The following is a 12,755-nucleotide window of genomic DNA, read 5'->3' as shown; positions in this document are numbered from 1 at the left end:
TCGTCCTTAGTATGCACCATTGCTAAGACTCGTCGTTTCGAAGCATCACGCGATGTTCGGGTGTTATAGATTCTACGTGTGCATACAACGGGTGCAAGCCAGATTTGCAGATGCGAATACTGAGGTTAAACTTGACGAGCCTAGCATGTACAGACATGGTCTCGGAAAGTCGTCATGGTTTGATGGATAAAATTATGAGTGAAATTGTTCATCACATTAAAAGGTTACTAATAGTGAAATCCGGAACACTTGTCATGTGATGATCAACTTCAAAGTACGAACCTCAAGATTATTGGTATTTGACCAACAAGCCTAGAAGTTATTGATGTTGAGTGTTTTCTGAAATAAGAGGAAAACCGAAAGAGAAACTACAAAATTTTTTGGCAGAAAGAAAGAAAAGACTAGAAAGTCTAGCTCAGGTGTATATAGATGATATACATGTTATAGATGTATTCTTTGATTAGTCACACTATGAAATTCTTGGGTATTTGTACCATATTGGTTGGTATGAGGTGTCATACAAAACAACACAATACAAGAATACAATGGCCTAAGTGACTGACTAGGAATATGATAGGAATCCACGTCTGGAACAAAATAAAGTGTTATTGTGTTCGTCATTGGCATTCTACCTAGCCCTTTAGATTTATAATAAAGAACTTTATAATTGTTGTTTTGTTCTGGTCCAATGAAAACAATGAGTTGTTCAAATTATGATAGTATTCCATGTACGATGGATAAGTTATTATAAATCTTTATGGTGAAACACACATGCATAACACTAACGCTAAAATGCCATAAGGCAAATGATGTGAATTCCACTTGTTAGTGGAACCGCCATTCAGGTCATGTTAGAAAGGAACGCATGAAGGAACTCCATGCAAATGGATTTTTCGAGTCATTCGATTTTTGAATCGTTCGGCGCTTGCAAATCTCTTCTAAAGAGAATGACTGAAATACCGTGCATAGGCCAAGAGTTGAACGGGTAACTAGCTTAGTGGAAACATGCATGATGATGTATATGGTTCTTAGGCATAGTTTTGTGCGGAAGATTCCTCTACTTCATGAAAACTTCCAACAATGAATTGAGTGTATATATAAGGATATATTTATTCAATAAGGAAGAAGTTTGAAACATTTGAATAGATTCAAATAAATTTCAGTATGAAGTGGAAATCATCGTAATAGAAAAGTCAAATATCTATGACTGGATCATGGTTTAAATATTTGAATTACGAGTTTTAGCGAACATATAAGAGAGTTATGAAATTGTTCTACAACTCACGTTTCTTGGAGTATCATAGTGATGATGGAGTATCCGAGAGATGTATCCAAACCTTGTTGGGTTAATGATGAGATAAAATAAAATGACGCCATTATATTTTTGTGGAATATGCTTTAGAGACTACCGCTTTTACACTAAATAGAGCGTCAACACAATCCGTTGAAATGATACCATACGAGTTATGGCATGGGTATAAACCCTAATAGTCCTTTCTTAAATTTTGGTATGCGTAGCATAAGTAAATGAGTTTACAACCAAAATCGGATGAATGTCCTTGTTGGTTATCCCAGAGAATTAATTGGGAATTCTTTCCACTATGGAGTCAAAGACAAAAGTGTTTGTCGATGTTTCTCACTTATTTCCAAGAAATTGTTTCTAGCGAAGTATTTGAGTGGGAGGACAATGGAACTTGATGAGGTTTCTGAACCTGAGCATGATGATCAGAGTAGCGCAGCATCGGAAATGGTTCCAGAAGCGGCCACGACGATCATGGCTCCCATGTCTACAAAGTGTTGTAGGGATTTGTAGCATAGAAAACAAAAAATTTCCTACCGCAAGAACGAATAACAAGCCAAGATCTAATCTAGTAGATGGTAGCAACGAGGTGAAGATCAACATACCCTTGAAGATCGCTAAAAGTTAACGAGATTAGATCTCGTGGTTGATGTAGTCGATCACTTGCCGCTTGCAAAAGCGCGTAGAAGATCTTGACGGTGCCACAGTCGGGCAGCACCTCCGCACTCGGTCACACGTTCGGTGTTGATGACGACGTCCTTCTCCCCATTCAAGCGGGCAGCGGATGTAGTAGATCCTCCTCGGAATCCCGCCAGCACGACGGCGTGGTGGCGGTGGTGGTGGCGATCTCCGGCAGCGCTTTGCCTAAACACCGCGGGAGTATCGGGAGGAGGGGAGTGGCTAGGGTTTGGGAGAGGGGGCACTTGGGGCGCCGGCCTTGGGTGCCCTTGGGTGGTGCGGCTCAAGTGGTGGCCGGCCCCCTCCCTCTCCCCCTCATTATATAGGTTGAATCCCCTAGGGTTTGCCCAAGATTCGAATAAGAGTCCAACTAAAAAACTTACCATATGGGTGAAACCTAGGGGAAGTGGGATTCCTCCCTTTCCTTCCCCTATGGCCGGCCATGGTGGTGGAGTCCACCATGGACTCCACCTTCCCCTTTGGTCGGCCGGCTAGGGTTGGTGGAGTCCATCCAGGACTCCACCTTCCATGGTGATTTCTTCCGGAAGGTTCTAGAACATTCTAGCGCCTTCCATAAATGCACCGGATCATTTCCAAACTTGGAAAGTGACTTCCTATATATGATTCTTATTCTCCGGACCATTCCGGGACTCCTCGTGTTGTCCTGGATCCCATCCGAGACTCCGAACAACATTCGAACTCCATTCCATATTCCATATCTACTTAAAACGACATCAAACCTTAAGTGTGTCACCCTACGGTTCGAGAACTATGCGGACATGATCGAGACCCTTCTCCGATCAATAACTAATAGCAGGACCTGGAGATCCATAATAGATCCCACATATTCAACGATGACTTCATGATCGAAAGAACCATTCACATAAAATAACATTTCCCTTTGTCTCGCGATATTTTACTTATCCGAAGTTTGATCGTCGGTATCTCCATACCTAGTTCAACCTCGTTACTGATAAGTACTCTTTACTCGTACCGTGATATGATATCTCTTGTGAACCAGTCACATGCTTGCAAGCTAATTAGATATCATTCCACCGAGAGGGCCCAGAGTATATCTATCTATCATTAGGATGGACAAATCCCACTATTGATACAAGTGCCTCAACCCTATACTTTCCGAACACTTAATGCCACCTTTATAACAACCCATTTACGCAGTAGTGTTTGGTGTCATCAAAGCATCTATCCGGTGTAGGTGATTAACAAGATCTCATGGTCGAAGGATTAAGTTACTATGCATATTAAAGCTTGAAGCATAAAGAACTAAATGACTTGATCATATGCTACGCTTACTATGGGTGTATGTCCATCACATCATTCACCTAATGATATGACCTTGTTATTAATAACATCCAATGTTCATGATCATGAAACTATGATCATCTATTAATCAACAAGCTAGTTTAACAAGAGGCTTACTAGGGATTCTTTTATGTTTACATAACACACATGTATTAATGTTTCTGGTCAATACAATTATAGCATGAGATGTAAACTATTATCATAAACACAAAGATATAATAATAGCCACTTTATTATTGCCTCTTGGGCATATCTCCAACAATCTCCCACTTGCACTAGAGTCAATAATCTAGATTACATAGTAATGTACCTAACACCCATGGCGTTCTGGCGTAGGTCATGTTTCGCTCTAGGGAGAGCTTTAGTCAACGGATCTGTCACATTCAGATCAGTGTGTAATTTGCAAATCTTTAAGTTACCATCTTCGATGTACTCGCGAATAGAATGAAAACGTATCTTTATATGCTTCAGCTTCTTGTGTGACCTTGGCTCCTGTGCATTGGCTATGGCACCCATGTTGTCACAATAGATGGTCAGCGGGTCCAACGCACTAGGAACCACACCAAGCTCAGTAATGAAACACTTCATCCATATTGCCTCTGATGAAGCCTCCGAAGCAGCTATGTATTCTGATTCAGTTGAAGATTTCGCCACAACGCTTTGTTTAGCACTCCTCCAGCTTACTGCTGCACCATTAAAAATAAATATGTATCCGGATTGAGACTTAGAGTCATCCGGATCAGTGTTCCAACTAGCATCGGTGTAACTGGTTACAGCAAGCTCTTGGTCACCTCCATAACAAAGAAACATATCCTTAGTTCTTTTCAAGTACTTCAGGATATTCTTGACCGCTGTCCAGTGTTCCATTCCTGGATCACTTTGATATCTGCTGGTCAAACTAACAGCATGTTCGATATCCGGTCTTGTACACAGTGTGGCATACATGATAGAGCCTATGGCCGAGGCATAGGGGATTTTGTTCATCCTTTCTCTCTCTTCTGCCGTAGCTGGACTTTGAGTTTTACTCAAGGTCTTACCTGGTAACATGGGCAAGAACCCTTTCTTGCTTTCATCCATTCTAAACTTCTTTAGAATTTTATCTTGGTATGTACTCTGTGAAAGCCCTATTAGGCGTCTTGATCTATCTCTATAAATCTTGATGCCTAAAATGTATGCTGCTTCTCCAAGGTCCTTCATTGAAAAACACTTATTCAAATAACCTTTTACACTACTCAGAAGTTCTACATCATTTCCAATCAATAATATGTCATCTGCATATAATATCAGTAATGCTATAGAGCTCCCACTCACTTTCTTGTAAATACAAGCCTCTCCATGGGTTTGTATAAATCCAAAGTCTTTGATCACCTTATCAAAGTGTCGGTTCCAACTCCGGGATGCTTGCTTCAGTCCATAGATTGAACGCTGAAGTTTGCATACCTTGTCAGCATTTTTATGATCGACAAAACCTTTGGGTTGTACCATATACAACTCTTCCTCAATGTCACCATTAAGGAACGCCGTTTTGACATCCATCTGCCAAATTTCATAATCGAAAAATGCAGCTATTGCTAACAATATCCTCACAGACTTTAGCTTCGCTACAGGTGAGAAAGTCTCACCGTAGTCAACTCCTTGAATTTGTCGGAACCCTTTCGCGACAAGTCGAGCTTTATAGACAGTAATATTACCATCAGCATCTGTTTTTCTTTTGAAGATCCATTTATTCTCGACAGCCTTGCGGCTATCAGGTAAGTCTACCAAAGTCCATACTTGATTATCATACATGGATCCCATTTCGGATTTCATGGCCTCTCGCCATTTGTTGGAATCTGGGCTCATCATTGCTTCCTCATACGTCGCAGGCTCTTCATCATTGTTTTCCACAATCATGACATTTAGACAGGGGTCATACCAATCAGGAGTGGTGTGAACCCTAGTCGACCTGCGAGGTTCAGTAGTAACTTCGTTCGAAGTTTCACGATCATTATCATTAGCTTCCTCACTAATCGGTGTCGGCGGCACAAGAACATCTTCCAGTGTTGTGCTACTCTGATTTTCAACAGAAGGTTCAGTAACCTCGTCGATTTCTACTTTTCTTCCAGTCACTTCTTTCGAGAGAAACTCCTTCTCAAGAAAGGATCCGTTCTTGGCAACAAAGATTTTACCTTCGGATCTGTGATAGAAAGTATACCCAATTGTTTCTTTAGGGTATCCTATGAAGACGCATTTCTCCGCTTTGGGTTCGAGCTTGTCAGGTTGTAACTTTTTTACATAAGCTTCGCAGCCCCAAACTTTAAGGAACGACAACTTAGGTTTGTTTCCAAACCACAATTCATACGGTGTCGTTTCAATGGATTTAGATGGTGCCCTATTTAAAGTGAATGCTGCTGTCTCTAATGCATAACTCCAAAAAGATAACGGTAAATCTGTAAGAGACATCATAGATCGAACCATATCCAATAAAGTTCGATTACGACGTTCGGACACACCATTGCGCTGTGGTGTTCCCGGCGGTGTCAACTGTGAAAGTATTCCGCATTTCTTTAAATGCATGCCAAACTCATAACTCAGATATTCACCTCCACGATCAGAACGTAGAAATTTAATCTTCTTGTTACGTTGACACTGAATTCCAGCAAAATTATCGGGCCCACAGCGCGTCCGCCGAGATTTTTCTTCACATCTGTTGCTGTGGATAAAGTGGCAGAGCGCATTCGGGTGCGATGCCACGCCACACAGGACGGATCCTGGGGTCTTACCTTCGTGACCTTTTTACGAGTCACGGCATTCGGAGTTTTTACCGCGGCGGACGCGCTCCGAGAATATGTTGTCTAGCGCCTTATTCGGCTGATGTAATGACCCATTTTTCGGGCTCTTCTATATTTTTCGCGGCGTGATGGGATAGCCGAATATATTGGGTTCTTCTATATTGTCGTCACGTACATCTCCGATGGTCTTGATCGAAATAAATGACGAGTCAATGGACTCGAAGATTTTTCCACCCTCTTATTTTTTTTGGTTCCTGCTTGAAGAAAATTTCGTCGAGTTCCTCCTTGAACAAAAATTTCTTCGGGTCCTCCTTAAGGAAAATTTCTTCGGGTCCTCCTTAAGGAAAATTTCTTCGGGTTCTCTCTTGAAGAAAATTTTGTCGGGTTCCTCCCTGAAGAAGATTTCATCGGGTTCCTCCCTGAAGAAGATTTTGTCGGGTTCTTCCTTAAAGACAATTTCTTCGGGTTCCTCCCTGAAAAAGATTTCGTCAGGTTCTTCCTTGAAGACAATTTCATCGGGTTCCTTTCAGAATTTTTTATCGAGTTCTTCTTTGATGTAATTTTTCCTTGGCGCAGTTCTTCTTTTGTCAACCTGATATGTAGAGTGAATTTGTACAGCGCAGCCCCCGAGTGTCGGGTGCAGTGAAAGTAAATGATAATCAACTTTGTGTAAATTAAGGGAGCACTTAGCTTATTGGTTACGATGGAGTCGACGCGCGATGAAGTATTCGAGTGCAGAGAAGAAGTCGAGCTGAAGTAGAAACCACAAAATAATGAAAGTAGATGCCGCCAAATTATTGATGGAGAAATAGCCGAGCCCTCGAGCGCTGCTGAGGTGATATTATGATTGTTGCTTAGATGCTTTGTCGCAGTTGCGACCCGAGGCGAAGTCATTGTCGAGCCCCCGGGTGTTAGCCATGACGTCGGAGGTGAAGCCATTTAGGATGAAGCCATTGTCAATAATATAATACGATTCCATGAAGATGAATCCAAGATGAAGTATTTGAGATGAGTCCATATTGAAGATTACGCCATTAAATATGAAGCATATGAATCCGCCAATATCATAGAGGATGAATCCATTGATCCGAAGAAAATAAATCCAGTAATAACCGTAGAAGATGAATCCATTGACCCGGAAACGCATCGGGTAGTATTGTATAAGAGTAAACCAGTAATATCCATATATATGAATTCGAATAAATTCACTGATCCGAAGAAATAAATCCAGTAATAATCACAGAAGATGTATCCAGAAACGCCTCGGGTAGTATTGTATAAGAGGAAACCAATGATAACCCGAAGAAAATAAATCCAGTAAGCCGAAGAAGATAAAGCCATTGATCCGAAGAAAATAAATCCACTGAGCCGGAGAAGATATATCCAGAGCCGAAGAAGGGAAATCCACTAAACCGAAGAAAATGAACCCACTGACAACCATTAGAAAATGAATCCACATATAAATGAATCCCTTGGCCCGGAAGTTCATCGGGTCCGTGCTAGATAACCATAGAAAATAAAATCTATTTGCAGTACCCGAGTAATCGAGTGTATTTACGGTAACGATGTAATGTCACATCCCTGAGTGTTGGGTACGACGAAAGTAAATAATAATTGACTCTTGAAAAGGAAACACTTAGCTTTATTATTGGATGCGGCGGAGTCGATGTGGAAGTAGGTCGTCCAGCAGACGGAGTCGACGAAGTGGACACAGCCGATGCAGCGGAGCCATGCGGCGTTTAGCCGAGAATATTCGACACGGTGGAAGTAGTTGGCATGGAGGAGAGAATCGTCGAATTCGCGGCGGGTGAGCCCCCGAGCATGCGAGTACACGCGGCGAAGAAATCGGAACTTGTTCCGATCTGAAGTTGTACTGGAGCGCGGAAATCCGATGGTATTTGTGTCGGATGGCGAGTTCGCAATAAATAGTCATCTGCATACACGAGAGTAGCGCACAAGGCAAACAAAATATATCTTTGAAAAATTTCGAGACGCAGTAGTATAGAAAAATAGCACCTGATAATATCTCCGTGTGAGTTTTCTCTTTTCCATAGATCCATATGACCCTTTCCTTTTCTTGCCAATGAGGTGACTTGAATTGATGGGTCGCTCCGCGCTTTGTTTGCGCGAAAAAATCTAGCCAGCTGCTATACGAAATAGTTGATGACGAACTCGACGATTTTCTACCATTTGCGATCTGGACGTGGTTGATGACGATGGACAACTTCTTTTTCTTGACTTCAATTTTGTCGATGATGTTGATGATGAATCCGATGGATCTCGCCCAGATGACAAAATTCAGTCGTCGCGATTTTCCACAGACGGCGCCAATTGACGAGGGATCACCTCGCCAATGCCTACGTATTGTAGACTTGGGTTTTCAGGAGATAGCGACGATGGAGATTCCGGGAGCGAGATTGGGCACACGATATACCCAGCTTCGGGTCCCCTCGGCGGAGGATCCCTACGTGCTGCTAGCAATCTACTATATGATCATAAGTCTGTTTACAGGGTGCCGCCATAAGCGGAGCTATGTTGTCTATCTCGCTATCTTCTCTGTCTATTCTCTCTCTGGTCTTACGTATTACTTATCCTCCCTTTCTCGGGTTCCCTGGCTGGCTTTATATATGCAACCAGCCTAGGGTTTTACAAGAGTCCTAGTTGACTACTTCTTCGGGTTGCCTTGTTAGGCCTTCTCCATATTGGGCCGAGCTGAGTCAGGTATACTAATAATGGGTACCCGAAGGGTATGCCCATTTCATATGGGATCCAATACATCACGAGGAGGTCCGGAATAGTCCGGAAAATAAGATTCACATATGGGAAGTCATTTTCAGGGTTACCGGAAAAGTTCAGGATTTTTCGGTATTGTACCGGAGGTTCTAGAAGGTTCCGGAGGGTACAATAGTGGGGTCCACCTATCCCGAACGACCAACATGGACCGGAGGGGTCGCATAGGCCCACATGGGCCAGGCACACCAGCCCCCCAAGGCCCATGTGGCTGGATAAAGTGGATAAGATCAAATCCCTTGAAAATAGGGACTTAACTTGGGGGGGGGGGGGACGGGAAGTTTCCCCCCTTGTTTTGGCCGACCCCAGGGTTTGGAGGAGGGGCCAAGGCAGCCCCCCCCCCACGCCTATATAAGAGGGAGGGGAGGGTTGGGGCGCTGCACATGATTCCCCAAACCCTAGCCGCCCCTCTCCCCCTCCTCCTTCTTCCTGCGCAGGCTTAGCGAAGCCCTGTAGGAATTTCTCCTCCACCACGCCGTCGTGCTGCTGGGATTCCGATGAGATCTACCACACCTCCGCTGCCCGCTGTCACTGGGAGAGGAAGGACTTCATCGACACCGTACGTGCGACCGAGTTCGGAAGTGCTGCCGGATTGTAGCACCGGAACGATCGACTACGTCAACTACGAGATCTGATCTCGTAAGGCTTTGGATCTTCGAGGGTTAGTCTCTCATCTCTCTCGTTGCTCCGTTCTTCATAGATTAGATCTTGATTTTTCTAGATTGGATCTTGGTTTTGTTCTTCTTCACGGTAGAATTTTTTTGTTTTCTATGCAACGAACCCTTCAGAACAAACATCCCCATGAAAAAATATCGGAATATGGATGTATTGATCTATCTATGGAAGTGAATTTCCTAGGAGAGTTTTAAAATGTAAGGGATTTCTGAGGAGGCAAAGGAGTCTTAAGAAAAACAAACTCAACTGCATACAACATATCGGTTCCATATGGCATCGTGCCATTGACCAATGTTAGAAAAAAACGTCATTACAATACCATGTAAAGATGAGTATATCTTTCAATATGTTTCCATATTATATTTGTATGGTATTTTAATATTATATATGTTTCGATCAACTTGGTAAAACTTCAAAAGGTTGATTTGTGACCGAATTTACTAAGCATTATATGTTGAAAATAATAGAGTATAATCTTAGATATTCATTGGGTAAACCAACATATATGAATTTCATTGGAAGTGGTGTTTTAGCTCCTGGGATCATATGATCCCTTTATTTTAAAATGCATTTTAAGTACATTTTGAAACATTAAAAAAATTGGAATATAAAATTTGCATGTATATCTTCACGTGCTACACGACCACAAAGTTGTTTCATGAAAATTCAACTTATCTTGTGGCCTGTGTAAAAAAGACAAATTTTTGTGCTACGAATAATGCTTTTCGCAACTTAAATTTTCATTTTTTTATATAGACCATACAAATATCGGTTTTTCTCGAAACTTAGCGAACACTCATATATTGTGGAGATGAACATGTAGATTTTTTTGTCAAAAATTTTCGTCACTTCGAAATATATTTTCTTGGTAGAGGGAGCATACACACTCGGGAGCCAAATTGAGTTTCTGAATTTCATTCAGTTTTAAAATATGTTTATAATGTATACGCATTTGACCAAGCATTAATTGCATATTTTGGAGAGCATGCCTATGTCTTGGAAAATGTGAACTCTTTTGTAACCTTGGAGTAGCCATCTAATGGCGCTGCATCCACCATTTGAGAAATTTATCCCCATCCAAGAGCCTCCGATGTTTCTTTCTTCTGGGAGGATTTAAGCTTAGAGGATTCCGCCCGTCGACAACGAGGTGGTAGTGGTGACTTCGTCAATCTCACAGATCAGTTTTTTAGACTCAGTTTCTTGGTTGTGCTTAAAGAGGCTGGTTGTGCGTGCGTTTATAGAGATAAGTGTATATACGTTTGTACGAGCATCTACGTCCGTGCTGGGTTTCGAAAAAAAAAAGCTTCAGAGGATTCCAAATTAGAATAGATGAGGATGTTTAACACAGAGAAGCCAGGTAGCAGGCCCCGCCCATCTCCCTTCCCTCGCTTCTTCTCCTCCACCAAGAAATCCCAAATCTTATTATTAACAAAGAATTACAGAAGAAAAAATCCATCTACTCTCCGCTAAACCCGAAGCTTCAACCCCGGCGAGGCTCTAGAGAGGAGAGAGCACGCAGGATCCGCGGAGATGCCTACGGCTTCGCCGGCGGTGGGGTGGCTGCAGGCGGCGGCGCAGGACGCAGCCAACTCCTCCTCCTCCTCCTCGCGCTCCGGCTCCGCCGCCTTCCCCGACCAGGTCCTCGTGTCCAGGGCCGCGGGGTATGCTCCAACTCCTCCTCACCCTCCTCCTCTGATTCTTCCCCTTGTGTGATCCCCACTTCCACATCGGTTCTCTCTGTCCGAGCTTGCTCGCTCGGTCGGTTTCTTCGATTTGACCAATTGGGGTTGGGGGTTCATTAAGAACGACGATCCTGCGTGCTCCGCGGATCCTGGGCTGAGACAAATTGGGGTTGGGGGTTCATTAAGAACGCAATTCCCAAATCGTTCGTCCGTGAAAACCTACAGCACCAGAGTTCATGCTTATTATAGCTCTCTGTAACTGACATGCATTTGGTAATCTCCTGTGTTGCAGCCGGGTTGTGTCTCTGTCGACTTGCACAAAGGTCGGTGCCATCAGCTTCGTGGTCGGGGTTGCAGTGGGCTTCACGCTGAAGAGAAGGCTGCGCAGGTGGGCTGCCAGGCTGCTCAAGAGGATCAAGGACGACGACTAGCTTGTGCAATGTCTCTTAATTTGGTTCACAAGCTTAGATTAACTGCGATAGCCGTTTGTAAAACTGTACAATCTTGATCTCTTAACTGACACAAACAATACCACAGCTTTTGGGTATGCGACATAGTGCAGAACTATAAAACCGTAGCTGTACTCATGCTGAACCTTCTCATACCCTTGTTTGTGATCTTATCCTTGCTTATTTCCTTTGCCCAAAGAAATAATTAACTGCACAATACGTATTGTGTGATGGACGCCTCAATACATCTATGTATGTACGCCATATTAATTATATGGTTGTCAAAAATACCTACTATGTTTTGTAATAATGCATTTTTTTTATATGCTGGACAGAATTGTGAAACCTCAGGGCTGATGAAGCTGGTCACAAAGCCTGTCAATGTTGAAGATGTGTGGTTACCTGGATGTGTATGGAGCTGGTGAAGGAAGCATGCGGTTCCCTGCAATATCTAATTTAATATTGTTTCTTTTCTGTACTAAATCTTAATTGCATGGTTCCGCTGTGTAAATGTGTCCGATGAATTTCACTTCATTTCTATCTGAATTCTGAATTTGTGGCAGGAGGCCTTTCATGCACTGAATCTGTGCGGTATGGCTTCTTTCTTTAAATGTAACGGACGACTGAATACCGTATTTTCTCTTTCTGAACTTCTGCTAGGATATCTTTCCTGTAGTGACACTGATTTGGTTATTCCGACGATAGATATAGCATTCCGTTTTGCTGTCTGAACACGTGCTTGGAGGCCTTTCCTGAAGCGACACTGATTTGGTGATCCATGTCTGCACTAATATTTGTTCCTGCAGACTTGTACAGGTGTTCTACTGTAATATCACAATTGATGCTTAATTATGATCCGGCGCCATCAGCTTCGCAGGTTGGTGTTGCTCTGAAGAGAACTAAGGAAGATAAAACTACCAAAATTCCCTGCTTAGAGCTTACTCTTCACAGCTTTTCTTCATTGTTTAGTGCCCTGCTTAATTAGTGCCATCAGGTTCTGGTTAGTGTTTACTCTGTCTCCCCATGGTGAACTGAACCTCCTTGACTGCTTGGGTTACAACTTAACACTTCCAAAATTCATTAGAAT

General features: G+C 42.8%; 1 protein-coding gene across 2 annotated transcripts; it reads left to right on the top strand.

The window, feature by feature from the left end:
• Window positions 1-10,923: 10,923 nt before the first annotated feature.
• Window positions 10,924-12,396, top strand: LOC127340620 (uncharacterized). Of its 2 annotated transcripts, XM_051366372.2 has the most exons (3): window positions 10,924-11,198; window positions 11,512-11,607; window positions 12,004-12,396. In XM_051366372.2, exons 1-3 carry the CDS (start codon window positions 11,068-11,070, stop codon window positions 12,023-12,025), a joined length of 249 nt encoding a protein of 82 aa, XP_051222332.1. In that variant the 5' UTR covers window positions 10,924-11,067; the 3' UTR covers window positions 12,026-12,396. The 2 variants fall into 2 exon arrangements, with proteins under 2 accessions (XP_051222332.1, XP_051222331.1); XM_051366371.2 differs by lacking the exon at window positions 12,004-12,396 and having other exon boundaries at window positions 10,937-11,198; window positions 11,512-11,941.
• Window positions 12,397-12,755: the final 359 nt, after the last annotated feature.

This window comes from Lolium perenne, chromosome 3 (genome assembly GCF_019359855.2).
Source record: "Lolium perenne isolate Kyuss_39 chromosome 3, Kyuss_2.0, whole genome shotgun sequence".
Lineage (NCBI taxonomy): Eukaryota > Viridiplantae > Streptophyta > Magnoliopsida > Poales > Poaceae > Lolium > Lolium perenne.
The sequence above is the reverse complement of the archived record's forward strand: the minus strand, read 5'-3'. Positions and strand labels throughout refer to the sequence as shown.

Coding starts and splice junctions, on each gene's coding strand:
- LOC127340620 (XM_051366371.2), top strand. CDS start 11,068: ATGCCTACGGCTTCGCCGGCGGTGGGGTGGCTGCAGGCGGCGGCGCAG. Junction 11,199..11,511: donor CTCGTGTCCAGGGCCGCGGG/GTATGCTCCAAC, acceptor CCTGTGTTGCAG/CCGGGTTGTGTCTCTGTCGA.